The sequence below is a fragment of the Zonotrichia leucophrys genome, chromosome Z, assembly GCF_028769735.1.
Source record: "Zonotrichia leucophrys gambelii isolate GWCS_2022_RI chromosome Z, RI_Zleu_2.0, whole genome shotgun sequence".
Lineage (NCBI taxonomy): Eukaryota > Metazoa > Chordata > Aves > Passeriformes > Passerellidae > Zonotrichia > Zonotrichia leucophrys.
The window spans coordinates 7,799,090-7,823,778 of NC_088200.1; the positions used below are offsets into that span (position 1 = coordinate 7,799,090).

Consider the following 24,689-nt stretch of genomic DNA (forward strand, 5'->3'; position numbering starts at 1 on the left):
CTTAGTTTAACAAGCAAAGATTTAGCTTAGAGCAATTATAGCTGAGACGTGTCCTGTTACATATGCTGTGATATATTTTTACATTCTGTTAATCAGTCAATAATTTGTATATGCTTCAAATCCCTGACGCCCTGCATACCAGCACACAGTGGTGTTTGCACTCTGTTTACCTACTACCCTATGAAGTTACAAGGAACATGACACGGTCATTAATGGAAGATCTACTGTCCGATTAAACTAGAGCCTTACACACCAAATGTGAAATATCCAGTATAAAGGTTTCTCCCTCTCAGTGAACAGCACACTATCACCTCTGTGTCAATCCCATTTTAGCCATTTTCAGTTGCTTATCATTTTTTTAAATTATGTTTTTATTCTGTGAAGGAGTAATACATATGATGGCCCAGCAAATCTCCTAGAAGGCAGCCAGTAAGATAACTCCTGCCTGAGAAGGTAGCTTAAAATAGTGTGTTGTTCAGATAATTAACTGACCCCTTATTTCATATCCAGTGCCTAGATTTCTACACACACACTGCATGAAACATTGCTAAAAATGGGTTCTGTGGTGACTACCAGCAATCTGTTTACTTTCAGCTGAATTGTGTTATCTCTCATTTCACTATTCTGTGTAACAGAAAAGAAAGACTACAAAATAAATTGGCAGGAAGCTTTTTATTATTATTTCTACTAATATCCAAAGAAAGAAGGCCGCGTATCCCTGAAATTATAAGAACCGAATTACACAGATTTCTAAAACTTCCTGAGGATTTCAAGGGTTTGCACTGTAAAATTAATCAGGTATTTCCTACCATGGAATACACACACTTGTAATATAATGATCCTATAATTGGCCAACAGGTTTATCACAGACACTTCATTAATATACTTTGCTCACAGTACAGTCTAAAATCTTTAGGAGAGACATATAGTAATACTGTGTACATGAAGCCAGTGAATAGAAACTCTATTTTTCTATTAGAAACTCAGTTTCTATTTCTTCAGTTAGACAGGTCATTTTGATATGATTATGAAGTTTGAGATATACAATATTCATCTAGAAAGCTACAGTTTTGACAACAAAAGCAGTGTATGGTTTGTAAGGTTAAAGCAAAAACCACTGAATATGAAATTAATATCTAAGTTTTACTGAACCATTTTTAAAAAGTCCTACTTTTATAATTATAATCTGAAAATAAAGGATTATTTTATAAAATAAGTAACTGCAAGACTCACATTCTATCTACTGAAAGTGTAAACTGTTAACATATCAAAAATCATAGCTGTGACCTATACCACACCTTGTCCTGCAGAGCTAATTTTCTGCACACACCATTGGGTTTTTGCTGATTAACAGGCACTCTCACACACAAACCTTTGGAAGTTACTTCTTTGCATCTTTGTACACCTTCAAGATGCAGATCTGGAGACAATGAAGCTGGATGTGCCTGTCTCTGAATGCCTTGTTACCCGACATTCCAAAGAGAAAGGAGTCCTTTGAAGGCAGAATTTTTCTTGAGTCAGACAGTACTTACTAAGTACATTAGTTCTGCTATAGATTTCGTCAATTTAACTTATTTAATACACTCATCCACCCATAATCTGCACCATACATGGATTATTTATTTTCATTCCTCCAACTTTAAGGAAAAACAAGCCTCTATCCACTGCAACCAGTGAAAATCCAAATCAAATACATATCACCTGATTCCACATCCAATCCATTATCCCACCTCCTCTACATGACAGGATTGGAGCTGTACCTACAACTCCACAGTACTCCTTCCCCACAGTTCTCATCAGCTCTTCCATGTCGAATTCCTTTTCATAGCAAAATGTCTCTAAGGTGGCTTGTTCTTTCTCTGATTGGCTACCAAAAGCAGAAGGCAAGCCTGACAACCAGAGACACCGCAAGGAAATGCTACAAGAAAAGGTACACCAAATTCTTCCCCAAGAGCCATACAGATGGAATCTTGTGCTCTCCTGATGCTGAAGTACATCTTGAGGAACCCTGAGTGAGCACACTCCCACTCACAGGAAGCTGGCATGAGTCAGTCTGGGAAAACAGCTCTCCATAGCCAGTGCACAGCTGCCTGCCACACAGGAAATTACCATAGAAGTGATCTCCGTCAATTTTTTTAAAGTTGTTCCAACACCAAGAAATGATAAAGGGTAAGGGAATGGGATGTACCCAAGCACAAGGTGGCTGAAGTGCATATGGAATCAAAGGATAAACAAAAAATGCTTAAGAAGAAGCATTTAAAGAAACAAATGGGAGAGTTCCTTTTCAGGACACGAAAGCAGAACCAGTCCCACAACAATGCCACCATCTCACCTCTCCCACGGCCACGTTTCCCACGGTCTGAAGGCCTGTCTCCTTGATTGTTGTCCACTCCATTCTCTTCAGCTCTAACTGTGGAGAGAGGACAGCTTAAGAGAAGAGTTAGAGATTGCTACTTGAGACAATACAGCCATTTGCTTAACCTGAACCCTTCAAAACAAAAGGCAAAATTTTCAAGTGGGATGGTCAACAGATCTCAATTACCCCTCTTCTTTGAGGCCTTGCTAGAAGCAATTTATGTTTCCTTGTTTCCTTTGTACTGGACAATTAGAAAGCAAAATATAAGAAGGAAAAGTCCATCAGGAGACAAACCTCTACAAGCGCCATGTTTTGCAGCCTACACTATTTAATGAGATAGGAAATACAGCTGCCTTATTCTGTGTTTCCTAGATAATGCATTGGTTGACAACAGTGAAAAAATAAACGATAACCAGTAACACCAACTCTTCTCCTTTTTGCCCATACTGCATGCCTGTAGAAGAATGGAAACAGACTTCTCCTCTGTATTTAAAGCAATGATGACTGGGTGAAGGTAAGGGACTAAAAAAGGTCTGCAACCTAAGTGGTTTGCGGTAAACTCGCGACAAGGTGCTTTGAAATACAGCTGGCTACTTGAAGGAGAAAAAAAACTCCAATAAAACTGGCCTCTTGAAACACTCACTGCTGAGACTTTGTACTGCATTTCTCCTAACAGCAACAATAAAACCAAAAATGCTTGGATATAAAGTTGGGAAGAAAAAAACCAAGATTTGGTAACCACCTGAAATTTCTTTAATTCTAGTTTACAAAAAGAGAAAGGCAGCATCTGTGTCTAGTAAAAAAAAATTGCCCTTTGCTTTCATTTTGATTGATTTAATATACACTTTTCTAAGTCCAGCTCCATGTTTTATTAACAGTTTTTCATCTTGACTTTACTCTATCCTACAAAAATTCACAGCATCTATATTGGCACAATAGTTGAATATCTTCCAATTATGAATAACATGAGTTGGCTAATACTGTAAATGTTTTTCCTGCTTATAAGTGCAAAGCTAAACATATTGTATCCATTCTGATTTCTTTTCTTATCCATCAGTGTGGCAAACAGCCAATACAGACAATGCGCACAGCTTTGAGAATGCTGACAAAACTTAGCTAAAAAAAGCAACATGTATCCGATCATGATCTATTGTGACTCTCTCTAACTTGGAAACATCAGTTTGCCTTTGTACAATGTATTACTGCAACTGTAGCAAAGCTTTCAATGTTTCAACTAACAATGAATTTTCTCTGTTGCAGAAACTCACCTTTGGTTGATTTATGTGAGAAATATATTTAGAGATTAATAATCATCCCAGTGTTTTCATTCCCCTTATGAGAAGATGAGAACATCTTCAGGTTCTCCCACTCATAAAAGGAGATGGAGTCAAAGCTGGATAATTTTTTCATTAAAAGAAATAAAAAAGTGTATCAGCTGTGCAGCAACATACTTGTTCTCATGCAGACTTACAAAGAGTCAATTCTAAAACTTACATGAAGAACAGCAAATTGTACAAGACCAATTAATCAAACAAAACCAGAGACTTATGTTACACTGAGTGTCTCTGAACAAGTATACAGACCATCCCAAAACCAAGTCACATAGACAGACCAAGCATACCTGTGGCACAAACAAGTTATGATCCCTTCAACGCTGAGCTACAGTCAGACGGACTTTGCTCCATTAAGCACTCGCTCTTAGCTCACTCAGTTCAAGCTGCAAGAAAAGCGTCTCAATCTTTAAAAATTAAGCCCTATACGTACACTCTCGTCCACGGCTGCCTCCTCTTCCCCGTCTGTTGGAACTTCCCCGTCCGCGACTCACTTCTCTGTCCCCTCGTTTCTCTCTGTTCTCTTTGTTTTCTGAACCTTCCTTTCCAAGGCTTTTCTTCTTTCCCCCTACAGTCTCCCAAGAAGTCTATTTGGGTAGAATAGAATTAGACACAAAAGTCAAAAAGGAGGAGACACCTCTCAATGCACACTTTCTACCCCACACCCCTCCAAGTCCATGGAAAAAACCCAGGTATTTGCATAATGTCACAAATGCAAACGACACTGATATAAATGGAAAGACAGGCTGTATTTTTGCAAAGAGATTATAAAAAAAAGGTTTTTAAGTTTGATTGTTTTAGGGAATATGAGAACCCCAAATATTTCTGGCTGTAATAGACTTTTATTAGTTCAAGGAAGACTGGAACTATTGTAACACAGAACATCTGCAAGGCACACAACAGTTTTCCTCTCAAATACATCCATAAATCTAGCATGGGAACATGAACAAAGCTATCTTTTTCTCCCAGGGAAATGAAAAAGAAAAAAACCAAAAAACCCTTGTAAGTATCATTGAACAAAAGATTGATGAGACTAAGTATCTGGCCTAAGAGGAGGAAAAAAAAAGCACCAAACAGAAAAGAAAAACTTCTCATCCAGGCACACTAGAATTTAAGCCCCAGAAGACAGAATGGCAAAACAACAGCTTGGGAGAACTGATGATAAGCCAGATCATCCACTCTTAACAGCTATAAACCATCAAACATAGCAAAACACAGGAAAAGGTATGTCTAAACAAGACACGGGATGAAGGTCAAAATATCAGGCTTCTGTTTTAATCTTAAACTCAGTTTCAAAATAAATTCAAGGACGTTATAAGCTCCACAGGAGTATCTGTAGGAGTTGAAAATAAAATTACTAAAACACTTGCCAAGGATAGCTCAGCAACTCATATATTATGCAATTCCATGGTTAGTCTATTAAGCCATAGCTGCAAAGCAAGTAAGAAGAAGAAAAGGTATTATTTGCAAATCATTAAGATGGCAGGGAGGTTTACATGTATGTCCCCATTTCCAGGAGCTTACAGCTCAAATAAGACATTAAATATCAGAATATTTGCACATACAAATTGTTGTGAAGCACTGAAGTATGACGTATGACAGGTACCTACATCAAACAAAAAAGGTTGTCTACCAGTAATTTTAAGTCCTGTCTTATCTCTCAATTCCACCAACTGCAACTCAGCAGCCCAGAGGAGCCAGACCATGGCCAGACAGTTCAAGCTGCCTGGGAAGCCAGTGCAAGGAAGAAAGCAGGTAACAAAGCAGTTTACAAACACAGTGTTACAAAGTCTCCTTTGAGAGAATAAGAACAAAGAGAACTGTTACTGTCTCATTTTTTGGCATAGCACTGGTGAGAAAGAAAGGTGAAATCACTTTGCAGTTCCACCTCCAGTACAGAAGATTAAACCAACTTTGGTGAAGTCCAGTCAGAGCTGACCAGAGGTACAAAACTAAACACATTTGAACACCACCACCTTATCCGTGTGGCAGAAAGCTGCTTCCCCGAGTAAGTACCACATGGCATCACCTACCACAGCTGGTGTAACTGCACTGAAACATTCCTAGTGCTTCACACACCTCTCAGGAGGAAAGATACCTGCACTGACAACTGAACAGCCAAGTCTGTAGAGTTCAGAACGCACTAATTCACTGATGGGGTTGGTGCCAAAATATCTTTGACCATTTCAGGAAACACCCAAAACTGCATAAGGCTGCAAAGATGAAGAGGAAGCAGCTTCTCCTGAGTGAGATTCAAAATAACTTAGGAAGGATCAGTAAAAAGATGATCACGAAACCATCAGATCCATGCTTTCCCACAATACAATTTTGAGGAAAGCCTTAGGAAAGTCAGCATGACGTTTAAAATAGAGGATGGTGCTACCTCTGAGCATGGGGATCTGTCACACATTGAGCTCTCTCTTTCTGAGGGAGGTAACTGATTAAAGTTTCAGCTGACAATGCCTGAGGCAACCCAAATGACAGCAGTGGCTCTGACCTTTGAGAAAATCTGTAACAGATAATTCTTGTTGTCCTGTTCTTACATGGAAAGAACAAAAACCTGGAAGGTCTGTTTTGTTCTATCTTCAAAGGTTTAGTAAGTAAGACACAGCTGAGCATCAAATGGATTTAAGAAGTTAAATAAATAGAAGCTTAGGCAAAGAAACCATGTCCTTCTCTACTCATACACAAGCCTCTAACTAGCCCAAGCCAGACTGCTACAACTGCTGCAAAAGGAAAGTCTTTACAAAGTCACACACTTACAGCTTGTAGATCACACCTTTAAACCCCCAAAACAAACAAAAAAAGACTAATACAAAATTGGCTGAGTAACAAATAAACTATAAATAGACATTTTAACTATCACTCCTTACTCTTCAAATTCCTTCAGTTGAATGGACATATCTTTCAAATTAAGTTTAAAAAAACTGCAAGTGCATCAAAGTAGAGTGAGACTAGAAAAAGAGATTTGAAAATCTTCATTCAGAATGTGTAGTACCTCAGCTTACAACTTTATGTCAAATCCATGCTTAAACTGTTCTCAAGTATAATGTCCTTAAAACAAATCCTTCCAACTGGAGGCCCACAAACTTTCAAAAATAAAAATTTTCACCCATCAATTAATACTCCTTCTTCCTTGACTCCTTCAAATTCTCTATATTTGTTTCTGAGTTGTATTTTGTCTACAGAGAACAGTGGGTTAAGAAGGACTTGTCAAAAGTGCAGAACATATCAGTATCACTTGTAGCTGATGAATGAGTTCAGAAAGCTTTTTCTATGACATGATCAGTTGTAACAAATTGCTAAAGTAAAAAAGGATTTAATATTCTCTATCAATCAGAAAACTACTTTCAACTAAAAAATGGCAAACATGGTAAGTCTGAGAGAACACAGCATATAACCCAGACAGATTTAAGTGAAATGGTCTCCTCTATTCCTAGTCTATCAATATCATACACTTCTGTGTTTAGAAGACCTCAACTCTGATAAAAAATGATAAGGAGATAGAAAAGAAAGTTCCCTCAGTCAAAATAGTGTGTGTCCCAGATTAAGGGTGTGGGGGGGGTGAGTTTCCTCATTAACAATAAACCAGAGTACACATCCTGACAAATCACAGGAAATACTGAGTGTTCAACACCAAGAAAGGAAGTCCAGGTTACCTTTCCAATTTGGATGAGATAGAAACTAATTTAAAAACAAACTGTAAGAAATCTCTCCAGCAAAAACTTCAACTGCAGTAAAACATATTTTCTTAGTATCTCTTGAGAAAAAAATTCCACTGTGCAATTTTTTAAGCTAATTATTTGTTGTTGCATACACACAGTTTAGTCTCCTCCTCCTGTGTTTCAATTAAGTCATGCAAATGAGCAACACAGTTAAAGAAGCAACTACTTGTTGCATCCTTTCCTGCCATAAGTAGCATTACCAATGCAACTTGCAGATGTGGACACCTCCTCCAACTTCAAAACTGGCAACCCACACCTATGGAATGTGCATAACTTAAAATACCTGCCTGCCCTTGGGTTTACAAAGATTGACCTTTGTAATGGTCTCAGGCCTCAGGAGGGTCTACACAGATGAGAAAAAAAGGTGAAATCACTTCACAGCTCCACCTCCAGTATAGAAGTCTAAACCAACTTTGGTGAAGTCCGGCCAGAGCTGATCATAGGTACAAACTACAAAACTTGCAGCAAGAAACAGGCCTGTGTCTGAGGGAGCATTGAGTTCTGCTGCAGAGTCAAAACTGCTGTATATAAATGAAGGCATAGGAACTCTGCAATAGACCAGCTGAACACCCACAACATTTTCCAGATTCAGCCTTCCCCAAGGTATGCATGCAGTAGAGAAGCTGCCCTAGTTTCCATTTCCTCCAAAAGAAATTGAATGGAGACACGGAAATTGAAAATTTGTGAAACATTACTTTCCCAATGTCCTTCTAGAAGTTGAAAATCACAGCAGACAGAAGGCGTAGTTTAACATGGAAGTAAAACTTACTGTGTCTGAACTTCCTTCCAGCAGTATGTTGATTGCTCTGTTCACATCCCCATTACAATCATGTAGTGCCACTATGCATTCATCCTGGTTTTTCCCCGTCACTTCCATAAGCTGGCAGTAAAAGTCAGACATGTTAAAATATCTAAATTACCATCATAAGAAAGTAAGATCTAGTATGACCACAAATTACAACAAAGTGCATAGCTACTATGTCAGAGTAAAACTAATATCCTGAATATAGTAATCTGCATTGTACAGATCTGCTTGGGATTCAGACAAGAGAGGAAGAAGCACAAATTAATTGGTAATCAAGGAAGTACTCTTTCACACTTTTTCTGTTCTGTATGCTTGCAGCAAATGCTGCCAGATCAACAGTTAAGTGTAAAGGACAACAATAGTTTCAGTATCATCCTATCTCTTTCTCCACTAAAACTGCTCCTCTTTATCCCAGTGTGAGAAAAGACATATAGCAAGGCATGGCAGAGAACAGATCTGCCTGGAAAACCATCCAGACTAAGAAATACACAATCTTTCAGACAGACTAGCTCCCTTGATCCACTTCAGCATAAGGCCACACCAGAGTCACAAAGGTGATTAAGGAGATCTAGTTCTGAATTATGCTCCTTGAACTCATGGTGTATATCCCGAAGAGTATGTGTCACAGGCCATTCAGGAAATTCATCTAAAGAACAAAACCTACATGAGCTAGAAATACATACACAGAAGGTAAAAAAAATTCTATGCAGAACTTAATTCATCTCCTTCCCACCAGCACAGCCACAAGCACTACTGATGAGGGTCCTTTGGCTTCACAAAGCAAAAGATACCATTTTTGGCAGGGCAACAGAACTAGTTTGTAACAAGAACAACAAAAAGCATTTAACAGTGCTTCAGAGGAAGTTTTAGAGATGAAAAGAAACCAAGAAATCTGCTCCTTTGCTGCATTTATGCATTCAAGCTAATTCTTCCCTCCTGGGTGCATTCCTAGGTTCTTCATGAGCTGTGATGTATTCACCAAGACAAAATCACCAATAGCCACAAGAGACACCCATATTGTCAGGACTGCTTGAATTAATGGTCTCAGGTGTAAGTAGATAATGAAAGGTTGATTATTTAACACCCAACACTCACCATGGTAGAGGAAGTGAGAGATTTCATTTATACACTGTAATTCTATAATTTTAATGCATACACAGATCTGTGAGGTAAGATTATTTATTTTTTAAAGTAACACCTTGATTTATCTTTAAGCTATCATTAGACTTTTACTTTTCCTGAAAAACTTCCGAGATATTAGCAAACTCAGCTTACACAGGTGATGTTTTTCTCACATGTACTTCAGGACAAGCTGAATGCATTCTTTATTCTGACAATCATTAAGCATCAAGACCATACTAGAGATACACTGAGGAAGAGACATCAGCACAAACGAGGTTTGGCTTAAGGGTTTGTCTACAAAGCTTTGTCTACATAGTTTCCTACACTGAAAACTACACCATCAGAGCTGTATTACCACAAAATTTCTTGTAAAAAGACTTTACAGTGCAATAAGAGCACCTTTTCTTAGTTAAACTTATGTCTTTCTGAAAAAAGTTTCATCTAACCCAGAAACAGCTGCTCTACCTCAAAATGGAAGCCAGTTCTAGAACATTTTATTAAGGGACAAAAAAATTTGTACCAATGAGAAACATACTTGTTTCACTTTATCTTCAAAATCTGCGTCATTCTTATCGTAGATCATCTGAGCAAGGCGAATCTGTTCTGCTGTTGCCTGAAAAAAAGATAATATCCAATAAAGTACACAAAAGGTAACTATACTTTTTAGAAATACATCCCAATGTCCTTGCTTTTTCCTATGGGTTCTCAAAAAGATCATAACACAACAAGCACAGAGATGCTGTGGGGGAGGGATCAATATCTTGTCCATTCCCATTTATAGTTTTAAATGTTATTTGGGATAGAAGCAATTTTAACAAATTCTAATCTATTTGAAATACAGTTAAAGGTCGCTGTACTGACAAGACTACCATATAATACCACAGAAGGACCAGGGAAGACTACATTTTAGCTACATTAATGCTTTCACTTTGATTTAAGATCTACTACTCCAGTATTAAGAGTTTTATTGTAACAAGCTGGCAATAGTATATCTAAATTAACTGCATCTCTGATGATCCCTGCTTCCATCCCCTTCCACAGTTCTCCCAACAACAATCTGACTCTGTAGTTTTATTGAGCACTTAAAAAGACCTGGGTCATGTCTCAAAACACTGCCCATGAACAGCTGCACTGGTTTTTTCTACAAGTGAATACTGGTCTCAGGAAACTGGTAAAGCAACTTGCTATTGATGAAGTACCTGGTGCTTCTGCAACATTTCTGGACAAAAATGCACACTGGCAACTTGCACAAAAGCTGAGACTAAAGGAGATGCAGTCAAGTACAAAAAATCCAAACACACTACGGCTGCCCCTGAGAGAGAAACGACTCTAACACATCACACACATCACTTCATAGTGTGGCATTTGCAGCCTATGAACTCTACTCCCAAGAAAATACCAAAGAACAGTGTGCACTACAAGATCCTGGACCTCATTTGACTTCTGCTCAAAGAGAAGAGGCTACTGTTGCACATAGAGAAAGCTGATACTGAAGAGAGCTAGGACCCACTATGCAGCTGCTGAGCCTGCAGAGGTTCTTCTTTCTCGAGTGGGATCAGTTCATCTGCTGGAATTTTTGATGGAAAGGATTCACCCTAAGAAGCTGGCTCAATCTCACCTTTTGCCATCCCACTTCACAGGATACACACATGAAATTCTGTGCCTCACAAGGTTAGATCTAATCAGAGTCAGACTGTTTGGCTTCCAGAGTTTACCACAAATCCACGTTCTAGAGGAGGCCACCAAGCACAAATGCTGAGAAGAGTCTAAAAATTACTCCAACAAACACCACCAGCTGTTTATTTGCTGAAAAGTTACTGCAGCTGTCACAGTTCCTTGAGGGAAGTGACATCTGTGCTCAGAGACAATGCTCCAAGAGAATTAGCATTTGTAACAGTTGTACACTCCGGGTTACTTCACCTTTTCAGCCTGTCATGCTGACAGCCTCGTATGTCACTCCACTGGGTAAAAGGGGCTGCTCTGGAACTCCCCAGTTCCACCTTCCACAGAACCCTGTCAGTGCGGTGCTCTGAGCAAAGGAGGTTTTTCTTGGTGACTGCTGAGAACTCAGCAGACAGCAGAACCAAAATGTCTACTTTCTTCAGGAATTTAAGTTTTGTTGATCCATTTTCTCACTCTGATTATAGCCTTCACAGACACACTGAGACTTTTAAGCAAGTGAAGAGATTTTCTTTGAAGATATCCAGAGCAAAGACATTCAGACAATATAACTTCTGTAGAGATACGATGGCATATTTTACCAAAAATCAGGAATCCACTAAGATTTATTTCTTCCATAAACAAATGTTTTCTTCAAGCCCACGTTAGAAGACAAAAACATACTAATTCAAGTAGAATTACGAATATGTAACAGCATCTTGAGTTCTCCTGTGTAAGCAGAGAGCTTAAAAACTTGTAGGTGCAATACCACTCATATTTATGCCAGTGGATTACACCTAGATGGAACTGATGATTCAAAAAAGAAAACAACAAAAACCACCAGATGACTACAAAAACATCAGCCCACTGTCACAAAGAATTCTGGCCTTTCCTTCATGTAGTGGTTCTTTATTTTGAAGGCACCATGGTTCGAATGGATGCTCTAGCATCCTAACCAAGAGTATAATTAAGTTTTAATTGTGACTAAGAAAGTAGTAGTATTTCAAAACAGCCTGAACTTTACTCAACCTTACAAGATATAGTACCTTTTCAGTAGAAGAGTGGAAGAAATTTTCAACTAAAAGCTTCAAACTACCAGAAAACAGAAGTGTGCCAAACCCAAGATTAAGTGACAGTAATAGACATACATCTTACAATAAAAAGGCACATTTATTGTCCAGAAGCAATGTAGTAGAAACATGATGTAATTTGTTAAATAACTGAACATATGATCAATGTGATATTATGACAGTGGAGTATCCATTTGGGAAAATACTATTCTACATTCAGAAAAAATTAATCACTGGTGATTAAACAGGTAAATCCAGAGACTTCTGCTGATCTGCAAAGACTGACTAAGCAGAAAGGTTCATCTGGTATCTCAACAAATATATGGAGCATTAAAACATAACTACTATGTATGAAATAACCACCTTCTCCACTGAAGTGATCGAACCAGTATCTATTATGCCAAAGGCAGGATAAAAGGACAAAATGCAGAAAATGTCTTAACGTCTAAAATCAATGAATCCCATAGTTTGGAAAGGTCCTCCAGGGATACACCATGAACATACTCACAGTAATATTTTTTTACTTTTAAGAGCAGGAATTACCACTGTTCGAGCTTGTGCCACTTGGCCTCTGAGAATAGTTAGTTTCTACCTTTCCTATACCCTTTCATAAGGTACCTGAACAGAACACACTTGTCTTAGTGGGCTGAAAACACCCAGATCCCTGAGCCACCCCTCATTTCTCCAGTTTCAGTCTAACAACCATCTTTGCAGATTTTCACTGGGACTTCCTCCTATTTGCCTATGTCTACCTCGAACCAGGAAACCCAATCAAGCAAACCACTCCAGTGCTGTCTTGCAAAATGTTGGAAAAGGGGAAGCCACCACTTTTGCCAGGCTGCTCACTATACTCCTGCAGCCTTATTTAAAAAAAAAAACAAATTCAACTCACTTGTTGAAAGTCACTATCTAAATCCACACATTAGCATGAATCACACTATGCCAAGGGCTGTAGCTCAAGGATATGACCAGGGTTTGAGGTCACATGATTAATACTGTGCAAAACAGAGCAAGAGGGTCTCCATATTAAAGACTAGTCCAAAAAACAACAGAAGGCAGTAGTTCTCTATAGAGCTCATGTGTGTATCACCTCCAGACTGATGGACACAAGCCAGCAAAGAATGAGACAGTTTTTGAAACCAGACTAATTCTGAGATGTATCTGTCAAGAGAATACTGAGTTGCCAGAAGCAGAAACATTCTGCACTCTTTGTAACCCAGAGAAGCACGCAACTACTGCTGCCAAGAATCAGTAGCAGTAGGGTGAAACTTAATATCCATCTAACAGATACTGAAAATTTTAGTCTGCTAGGGGATGACCATTTCACTCGGTGGGGTCATTGCACAATAAATTTAGGATTTTGTGACTTGAAGAGACACTGAATCATGCTGTAGATCACAACACGCATCTAACGAAGCTTCTCCTGCCCATTCAAATTTCTCCCTTGATCAGAAATTATCTAGCATCAGGAGGCTGGCAGATAGAAGAGCTGAGATCTGAGGACTGTGAGGTCACAGGACAGAAATCCTGACACAGGCATCGAATTCCTCAGTGATAGGAGACATTGCTGAAGAACACAAAACTCATTTAAAGACAACACAGGAATAACTTAACACTGTGCTGCATTACTGAGCAATTAATGCAAGGAATCAAGCATAATCTTCCAAAATAAACCATGTATTTTCACCCCATCTTCTTTTAGCTTTTACTGACTCAAGGAAGAAACTTGTATCATTACATTCTCACTTTCAAGTCAAAGAAGTTGATACAGTAGCACATACCTGCACTACTTGTTTCTGTGGTTGTGTTGGCTGGGCGGCTGAAATTTGCATTTTGTCCCGAGTGCCCCGGGTACGTTCACTGCCCACCGAAGTCATCCTATACAGTATATACAAAACAATGTATGTACAAAATACAAAATCTGAAAGAAAAAAAAGAGCATGAGTTAAGGTAGATACTGATTCAAAAACCAAATAACATAAGTACAATAGTTTGAACTCCTGCCTTTACTACCAATTCTATACAGAGACTCATGAGAAAGCAGCTTTAATACACTGTTTTTGGATTTACTGCAGTTTTTAACACTAAAAGGGGAAATGCAGTGGATAGAAAGCCTTTTTATCCACTGACTGGAATCTGTGTCAATTTGTACTTCTAGATCTCACAGCTTTTTCTAGTTATTTATTATACAGACTTCTGTTAGCTACTCTGATTAAGTTTTAGCTCCAGGTGCACCACTCAATTTTCTATAATACCTGCTGTCTAGTTCTGATGCCTGGAATTTAACTGCACTCACATTCACTCAGAACACTACACAAAAATCGTATTCATGAACTAGATACTTCCTCCTTTCCCTACTAACAAAACTGCTTTTCCTGCACATTCATGGAGGTCATGGCCAATTCCAACTCTGCTTCTCATCTTTCATTTATAAAAGAAATTATTATGATTAGGTTTAAATCCAGCCTCTAAAGCCAGTACTTTTGCTTTATTCTTCCTCATATTTACAGAAACAATTTATAAAACTACCTGTGACCCTGCCTGCTTTAAACATACTGTGGCTGTATGGCAACAGAGAAACCCCAAAAAAAACCCAAATCCACCCCCCACATCATTGTTACCCCATCTGTGGCTCTCAGCTTTCATACTTATTTGTTCTCTAGTACTAAAATTACTTTGAAACAAGACATTATTATTCCCCCTGTTTGTAGAGCACTTAGCACAGGACTAATCAATGAGCATGGTTTATTGCAGCTATGGCAACTGCAACAGATCTTTCAAATGGTTAGAATGCTCACGTTCAACTGCCTGGTTTCTGTCCCCAAAAGGTCAGAAAGTAAAACTGAAAATTTTTGCAAGTAAGGACAATTTGCAAGAGGTGTACCTGGGCAGAAGGAGACGTACAAACAAACAGCAAAGTGCTTCTGCTGCAGTTCCATTATATGAGCAGGCCTCAGCACAAAACTTGCTAGGGCAACAGCTGCCCAGCACTGAGCTCAGTGCACAATAACCACAGAGTTACACAAGCTCAACTGGAAGGGACTCATCAAGACCACCTAGTCCAATTCCTGGCCCAGCACAGGACCATTCCCAAAAGTCACACCATGTGTCCAAGACTATTGTCCAAACACTTCCTGTGCTCTGTCAGGCTTGGTGCTGTGACCACTTCCCTGGAGAACCAGTTCCAGTGCCGAACCACCCCCTGGGTGAAGAACTTTTATTACAATAATCGAAGAAAAGCACCGATGACACAATTCCAGGCTATTCCCTTAGATCCTGTCACTGGTCACCACAGAGAGGAGATCAGGATCTGCCTCTCCTCCCTCCTCTTCCCCTTATAAGGAAGTTGTAGACTGCTATGAGGACCCCCTCAGTCTCCTCTTTCTTCAGGAAGATGAGCACACTGCAATCTCATGGACTGGGACCACTGACAGTCACAAGTAATGCACATTAAACAATTAAAGCTGCAATGAGATGCTTCAGTTTAAATACCAATTTATGATACTCCAGAGCCTTACCTACAATCAAAAGGACAATTAACTACATTATCACCTAAATCTCTTCTTTAAAATTACACTTCTATTGGTCAAAATTGAACCCTGACATTGAACTTAATTATGTACTAGCTAAAGCATTCAATAATGCTTTAATGTCTGAGAGGAAAGTGTATTTCCATAAGAAATATACTTGATCAGGAACTGACTGCAGTTATAATCTGTATTGGAATACTGTGTTTCTACAACTTTCTGAATGCACTGAACAAAGCTAATCTATGTCACAGTGTCTTAAAGCAATCTAAGTGCACTGTGTTCTAAGGCCCAGAACACACCGACCTTCAGAGCATTGTGTCTGACAAGAACGCCAGATACAGCCAAAACAAAAAGTTACCTGAGCTACTGACACCATGTTCTATGGAATGCAGCAAAGTATAAAGTGGATGTGGAGATGCTCTGGGCAGCAAATTGAACATTTATCACTGACTATCAGCTCATGGCCATTCACTGATACATTAAAGACATATGGACATTTTAAGCTGAGTCTGCAGTAGTATTATTTCAGCTGTTTATGTTAAAATCTGCTTTATAAGCTTTGATGACTGGACTGACAACAACCAAAAACTTCAATTTATATAGACTAATAATGACATTTGAGTTAGCTTTTTGTTTCATTGGGATCTTTTTCCAAGGATTCAGACTGCTTATCACAATTCAAACTAGCACAATGAGCAATGCAAAATACTCTGAATAGAGCACACAAGAGAGAACTAACTTCTCTGAAAGACAAGCTTATAGTTTCATATATGGTTGTCTAGAATCAGCCCATTGCAACTTAAGATTTGTTGAGAAAATAACTCCATTGGGTCTCAATTTGTTCATAATTTCTGAATTAACATCATATTTATTATGGTACCTAGGAATTTGGATATTTCTGTCACTGTGATTTCCCCCAATATCACCAAAGCAACTGAAAGTATGATGGATGATTCATATTTTAGACAGGACAGCAGGACACTTACATTAATTTTTTTCTGTGTGTTTGCAAAGCACATGCTGAACTACACCCTACACTCTTTGGCAGCCAGGCAATCTGTGGTTCCTCATGCAGATTGCGTCTCTTCTTCTTTTCCTAGCATGTGTCTCCCACCATTTGCTTAAGCCATACTTTTTCTTCAAGATAAAAGGATACTTTAAGAAAAAAGGTAGGCACACAAATGGCTGAAACACTCCTGGGAGACAACATAGCCCAGAAAGATCACGCTGCTGTGGGAACAGCTCAATCAACCTGAACAGCTTAACAGGGTTTTTAAAGGAGATCTTCATCCTCCTGATTGTGCAGTACATGAGCAGCACTATTTGAAAGGTTAGAACCCAAAAAAAAAAAAAGCCAGCAAAGGCACAGGCAGCAGGATGGACTTGTACTTGCCTCAGGCAAGTGTGGAACCCCACACTCAGTTTGACAGTCCCTAACAAGCCAACAAGGACATGCTACAATCCACCAGACATAATCTAGCCTTCTTAAAAGCACAATTGGCAGCCTGATAAAAAGAGAACTTTCAAAATACTGTTATTTTACTTCCTCTTAAGTTGGCTCCCACTGTCTACTGGCAGTGTCCAGACACAGCAGCTGGAGGGCTGTGCTCCACCTCAAGACACTGCCCTGAGCAGGAACACGTGCCTGAGGCTTCGCCAGCCACACCTACTGCAGAGTCAGGGAGGCACTGCCTCCAAATTATCACAGTGACAACAGTTTTGAGCATAAGTGGGATATTATTAATTAATTAGATGGGGCTGAACAAGAACATTTCCTTGCTCACAAAGCAGCTTCTTATTCTCTCCATCTTGTCGTTTTCATCAAGTCTGTTTGGCAGGCTGCTGTCACAGTAATAAGCAGGATATCACAAACTAATGAACTTAATTTTAACCGTAGATCAAATGAGGAAATATGATTTGAGACTGGGAAGAAGAAAACTCTTAATTAAGATCTATTTAATAAAGATTAAAAAAATATTCAGGCAAGCAGATGCTTCAGTTTCCATGTCAGCATCTGGTGCAGCGCAGAAGTCCCCCATCAGCAGTTAATACCTGACCTTGCAGACGCTGCAATTCTAATAAGTAACCAAAACAGCTGTATTTGAAGAAACATATAAAATATTAAATGAAACTAATACTATTTTCATCACTTTCTATATCCTAGTACAGAGCACTAGTGAAAAAAAGGAGAAAGTATTAAAGAGAGGGCTTCCCGAAATTCTTGTATAAAGAAGTGCCTGCATTCTCATGACAATTAATGAATATGCACAAGATTCCTCTAAACTTTTTTCACTGATGTAATAACCTAGTACCCACAGACCAAGGTTGTCTTTACTAATTTAAAAACAAACAAAAACCAAAACCCAAACAAAACTAACATTTTAAAATGCCTTTATCATCAGTTATGACTGCAGTTAAAAAATTTCCATTAAAAATGGAAAGCAACAGAAGAATCTATGATGAAAGCTACCTCAACTCTCAGTCTTTTGTTTTAGTTTTCTGTCTGTACAGCATGTTTTAGACCAACGACCTATACTACAACTGCAGCACCAGAAATGTGTAACATGGAATGGCAAGGATTACTCTAGCTTAAAAAAGCAGTAACAAAAATATTATCATTTAACCCTTCCTAAAACTACCAAATTCCCCACCTCCAAAGTCTTCACCCCTTGTCTTATCCAACACATTTAGTTGTGTTTCTGCTTTGGATTTTAAAAGGAAAAGAGAAAGGCAAATAATCAAAGATTAATTGAACACATATCAATAAAAATAGCAGGTTTTTAAAGCTATTATGATGTTTTCTGTGATATGTTGTTCTATCTTCCTTCAGCAAAATCTCTAAGCCTTTTAGACTTCTAAATCAGAAAACCTAGAAATACAGAGGACAAAAGTTGATTTGACATGGTTGCAAGCCCCCAAGATACAGGAAATCTATTACTGAACTTCCAGGAACAGACACAGCAATAGCAACAGCAACTGACTTTCAAGATTCCTCTAGAAGTTAAATATTCACTTCCATCAGTTGAAAAAAGATCTGCAGTTTCAATTGCTTTCCTGAGGCAGTCTCAAGTAAGTTACTTTCTTGATTCCTGGACAAGGAGTTGTGATAAACCATGGAAAGACCTCTCTGAACACCTTAAAAATGTGATTGCTTTTTTATATTCAAAATATAAAGCTACCAGTGAAAGATTTCTCACTGTGACAGGCTTGGGAAAAGGCTGCAGGACACTGCCTCAGGAGGACATAACTACTGTATATGCACAGCAAGCTCAGATTTTACTGCTCCAGCTGTAGGATTACATGAGCAGGAAGAAAAAGAACAGCAGAAAAAAATTACGTCTGCAAAGCATCGATGTAATGCATTTCCCCTGAGTGCTGTTGTCCAGAGCATCTCACCATCTTTATTGCTGATTGAAACAGGAAGAGTTTGCAGGAGTCAGATGTTCCTCAGGAGCCATGCTGATGGCTCAGGGTCTGTATTGCCCCAAGCAACTACACTGAACGTGAGTTTATGGATCCTGGGAGGATTCACGTCTCATCTTACAGTCTTGTATGGCAAATAGGAAAAATACTGGTCTGCATCACTGGCAGAACACTAAAGGAGAGAGAAACTTTACCATCTGTATGCTCTTATGTTTTACCAAGGAAAGAGTATTGCTGGGGACAGTCTGAGTACCAGCACAAACACAAACTAATACATAAACAAGCCATGTTAACAAACTGTAACCAATAACCAAGTGACTATTCTTACCCATCTTTTGAAAGCCCTCCAAGTTGTTATTTGAAACAATTATCCAGCTAGGCAAATGTATAACTAGCTAAGAACATGTTCCCATCTGCAAAAATCAGAAATTTCTCCTTAATACCAGAAAAAAAGAATTTATTTTAAGGATTAGTACTCCTAATCATATGCTATGCAAAGAAAGACAAAGAAATACACAAAGATGTCTTACAAATAAAATACAGCACTTGGTAGAAGTTTTGGAAGAGCAAGTGTTCCTCCTCAAAAGACTGGAGTTAGGTAAAAGCTGGTCACATATTCAGAGGCCAAAAGTATCATGTGGACAAGGGACTGAACACAACACATTTTCCAGCAGTAGAGCATGTTTCAACCATGGAAGTTAGGTATTATAATTAATTTTTTTTAAATCCTCTATTTTTTCCTATTATCCCAGTGTGTCTGACTGAGAGATGTGCTTCATATTTCAGTATATACTGGTGATTCTCTAGTTTAAAGCAAAATCTACCAGCTACACTCAACAGACATCCTGCAGACTTGTCCTCATAATTTCTTTAAAAATATTGAAGCTTCTGAGGCAACATATACCCTTGTTAATACAGAAATTTCTGAAGGAAGAAATGCAACTTTAACTGATATTTACAAAAAAAAAAATAAAATAGGTAAGACAATCAATCACATCAAAATCAGAGAAGTCTGACTAACTTCCACCTAGGACTTTTATCTTCCACACAGCCAAGTCAATCTTCAGACTCGTGAAAAACTGATTAGCAAAACTCACCCAGCTCCACTGCCGTCTGTATGCACCTGAGTGACTCTGGACAATCAAAGGCAGTGAATGTCCTAAAACATTCAGAGAACTTGACCTTATGTTTCAGACATCAGTATCCACAAGGAATCAGGTTCTGCTCCCTGAACTAATATGTTTGCATAGGGCCCATGCTTGCAAGGGCCTGCAAAATGCACTAGTTACCAACAGTTATGATTAACTGTATACTGAAATTGCAAGGAACAGAGAGACACAGACAAACTGCACATTGTTTTCTAAGCACCATACTCCAGACTATCAGAACTCAGTAACAGAGATTAGACCACAGCTGTTGCCATGAGACCAAAAAAAGAAAAAACAAACAAACAACCCAAAAAAACCCCCACCACACCATACCAAAAAAACCCCAAACCTACCAGGACCAAAACAGGGAAAAAAAAAAAAAAAAAAAAGAAAAAAAAGAAAAAGAAAAAAAAAAAAAAAGCTGCACTGGCCCAAATAAAAATGAAAAAATGAAATATATAGGAAACAGGAATTCTCTTTGACAACCAACCATCAGGGGGATTCTAGACACTCCAACTGAATAAATCACTGCATTAACTAGGAGGATTGGAAAAAATATTAACTAGTATTCAGTAAAAAAAAGGTTTATTACAGCCAGGGAAAAAAAAAAAAAAAACCAACTAACTAGCAGGCTTTTCAGAGTTGAAAATCATCATCCTCTGCAACCAGAACCAACACAGCCCTCCTGACGTCTCTCAAGCAAGTAAAGGGTGGCTGAGCACACTTAAGGTCAAAAAAACCCATGGTTGGACTGGAGTTTTAGTTCCCCTTTGGGACCTGGTTCTATATTCACTTGAAGTTCAATCCCTAGCTTGGGCAGAACCCAAACAGTTTGCTCCATTAAAATCAAGTATCAGCTCACATCTAATACCACACAACTGTGAGCAATCACCAGAAATGGCATGCCTGCTCCCCCACTCCTTAACCACAAAATATTGCTCCTTTCCTTCAACTGGGCTAATGATCCTGCAGCTGCAGAGGGAGTCGGTTCAGCAGGCTCACCCAGGAGCAAACTAAAGCCTCTAAAACAAAACAATCAGTCAGTTCAACAAGCTTATCCAGTGGAAAACTATGTGGCTATACAACTGCTGAATCTCACAAGAGGGACAGGGATCAAGTTCATGAGGGAAGGGGGAACTTGCTTTTAGTAGACAGGCACCATTACAGCACAGGTAGAAATATATTTTGTTTTTCTGGGATCCAGTAGATCATTACTTGATCCTGGTCAAGCCCACGCATGCAATCAAAAAAATTAGAAACAATTCCCTACAGGTATTTTAAAAGCAATACAAAAAAAACCAACCTCTCAGGAGAGTTTTGAAGAAAAGTATACATTTGAATATATAATTATCTTGGAAGAAAAGAGGCTTCTATCACGTTTACTGAGGAACACTTCATGTTCAACCTCTCAGATACCTGTTAGCATCCAGTTAGTAACTTGCAGCGAAGAGTATATTTAAGATTTGGAGGTGCTTTTACCCAAAGAACAGGAGGGTATAAGCAACGTCAGCACAGCCACACTGACACAGCTTATGTTAACCCAAAATAGTCTTTTCCCCCAGCTACGGAACTGTATGTTTACATTCAGCTTCAGACATCAAAATAGATTGAAACTAGTCCAAAGCAACTTATTCACCCATAACAATCTTCAATGATTTTGTACGCACAGCTGAATATTCAGTACTTTTGCCAGTCATCTATGGATTTCACTTTTAGAGGAATAACACAATTAAACATCCACCCATTCCCTCAAAAGCCCCACCTTGACAAGGTTTGTTTACTCTGCCAGCTCATTAAAACTCACAACATCCCCTCCGAGGGAGAAAGGAGGAAATCATTGAGGAAAACAGAGCTGAGTGACTTGGAAGTTCTTTGAACGGCCCTCTCCACTAAAAGAATCACAAAGCAAAGCCTCTTCAGACTGCAGTAATTTGCAAAGCTTTCCAGCCTGAGATGAACTCTGGGGTCAGCAAAAAGCCCAGGTGGGCTCAGGGCACACACACATATATGGAGGTGAGAAAACAGCTGCAAAGTACTAACTACACAAGTTATAGATGTTCTCTTCAAAGAATACATGAAAGTACACAAGAACTCAGGCCACACTCTTGTTAAGCCATCAATTCTACAACACAAAAAAAAAACTTAAGTGGCCAAAATATCTCAGATAAGATTGAAGTACACCACTGAAGCTGCACAGGGTTGATGACCTTCCTGTGCTAACTGTGACTGATTTGTCTCAAAACCACTTGTTCCTGCCCTTCTTGGGACAATGTCAGCAGGACACTTCCAGAGAGCTAAAGCTTGTACTGTCGGGCAACACACCACTCAGGCTTCCACCAGTTTGTCAACACTACCAACTGTAAGATACAACACTTAAAACCAAAAAACATTTCACTGGATCACCCCCACTTACCACCACCATCATAATCAACAGCTACCTTGTACTCACAAGATGACTAATGCATGCAACCACAAAAAAAACCAAAAAAAACCAAAAAAAAACCCTGTTAAATAACAAGTGAAAACTCTTAAACCAACTTACTAAGAAAGCTAATCCAGAATAAGTACTGAGAACAGCTGGCTTTGGCTATTAAATGCTAGAAATGGATACTTCAGTTACCTGCTCTGACATAACAGCCTATACCTGATCAGCCTCTAAAATGAATCGCTGTTTCCACAGAAAAACAAACTGAGTAATAAGATCCAAGTAGAAACCCAGGCACTCCAAATGACACCAAGAACCATAGAACAGCTGGCAGGACAATACTCAGCAGGGGGAATTCTCTTGGAACAGTTTGCTCAGAAACAAGGTGTCACACAGGAAGCAGCGCTGCACATCGGACATCTCGCTGCTGGATCACAAACACACTCCTTGCCTGCACTTTCCCTGCTTCCCCCAGCATCACCAAACCACTCTCTCCTGGAACAGCTTCCAAAGGAATTCTTTGAATAGAAACAGATACAAGCAAGAGGACTAAAAATAGCAGAGCAAGAGCAGAGACATTCTCACACTTGCAGAAACACACTCAACTGCATCAAAAAAAGGCCCCTATTTAATTCACACTAGAATTGACAGTGAGGGACAAAGTAGAAAGTGCCCATAGAAAAGTTTTGGAGGGCAGGATTAATTCAGACTTATGCCACTCATCAGATCACATTACAACACATACAAAAAAAAGCAATGCTGAAATTACAAGCCACAAGTGATATAGAAAGAAATACACTCTGTAATCAGTAATGCTGTATCTATAAAATGTGATAGCAGATTTCTGATTTTAGCTTGTTTTGGTAGCAACACCAGACAGCTCAGTATCCTTCCTGCACCCTCCCAACCTCCAAACTAGACACCAAGGGAAGACTACCAGCACAAACCACTGGTTGTGATACGTTCTTATACTCAGGAGACAAAACAAAGCTAGGAGTCTGGCAGAAAACCACTTTCAAATAAAGCAAAATATTCCAGAACATCTTTCTATACTTTTTGTCCCAGATTATATTTCTCAAGACTAATCTTAGGCAGGAATATCCACCAAAACAATAAAAGCTTTTTTTCCCAGTTGTTTTTTTGTTTTTGCAGTGACATACATTGTCTCTGAATTTAAAGTCTCAGAAGGAGGAAGAGAAACAAGTTTGTAAGGCAGTGTTAACAATTTCCTGTCTTCACAATCACTGTACATCACATCTTAATGAAAACTATCAGCCATTTGGCTCAGTTTAGCCTTTTAAAGTTAAAAAACACTGTGAGAAGTGAGTGAAATCCTTTTACAAACTTACTGTCAGGTGCTCAAAATCAAGAAAGAAATAAAACAGCACCAAGAACTGAAAGCCATCAAAAATCACTTCCATTTCCCTGCCACCTCTGGATTGCTCCTTCTTACAATCACAACCATTGTTACCATTTTGTCTAGCTTTAAACAAGCAGGTTTGACAAGTTAACTCTGATACTAATCCTCATATTGACTTGCTTCAGTCAGAAACCTTGGGTTTACCTCAAGCTTTCCCACCTGATTTTGAGTATTATTTTCCTCACAACCACAGCTTCTCAACTTGGTGTCATGTGTAAATTCAGTTATTTCATCAGTCTAGAACTCATGTGAGGTCAGGTCTGTCTCATCTGCACAAAAATGATACCAAACTTTTGAAAGAGATGAAGGATTAATTATCTTTACAACCTAAAACATGCTAGAAAGGAGCAGGCAAATAGAAAGTCCTCTATGCAGAACTCAACCGAACAGCAGGAATACAGTCATCCAGGCTGTTCTTGTCATTGAAATGAAATCAAAATTAAATTCGTTCCTCACTTAGTTTCTTAAATTTTCTGAGGAAGATACCAAAGAGACAAGGTGCTCACATAAAGCATCAAATTCCCTATAGTTTTACTGCATTTAATTCAATATTTACTTTCTCTTTAAACATAAAGGGGGTGGAGAATGACCTGTATGCTTTTTCTAAGACCCATGGCCACTGTTCCAACTCCATCTGTATCTTCTTCTGTTAATCTGGTCGGACTTAAATGTTAT

At 38.8% G+C, this 24,689-nt stretch overlaps 1 protein-coding gene across 14 annotated transcripts in view; it reads right to left on the reverse strand.

Moving 5' to 3' along the window:
- Nucleotides 1-24,689, reverse strand: part of UBAP2 (ubiquitin associated protein 2) — a 119,843-nt gene that overhangs the window by 84,291 nt on the left and 10,863 nt on the right. For 12 of the 14 annotated variants that reach the window (XM_064735240.1, XM_064735238.1, XM_064735237.1 and 9 more), the window contains exons 1-6: nucleotides 14,953-15,019; nucleotides 13,850-13,989; nucleotides 9,875-9,952; nucleotides 8,182-8,292; nucleotides 4,121-4,274; nucleotides 2,333-2,410 (exon numbers count right to left, since the gene is read on the reverse strand). In XM_064735240.1, the coding sequence (XP_064591310.1) occupies nucleotides 2,333-2,410; nucleotides 4,121-4,274; nucleotides 8,182-8,292; nucleotides 9,875-9,952; nucleotides 13,850-13,989; nucleotides 14,953-15,007 (616 nt within the window). In that variant the 5' untranslated portion in view covers nucleotides 15,008-15,019. Of the gene's footprint in view, nucleotides 1-2,332; nucleotides 2,411-4,120; nucleotides 4,275-8,181; nucleotides 8,293-9,874; nucleotides 9,953-13,849; nucleotides 13,990-14,952; nucleotides 15,020-24,689 lie in introns of those variants that run through there. The other 2 variants (XM_064735236.1, XM_064735234.1) reach the window with 1 other exon arrangement.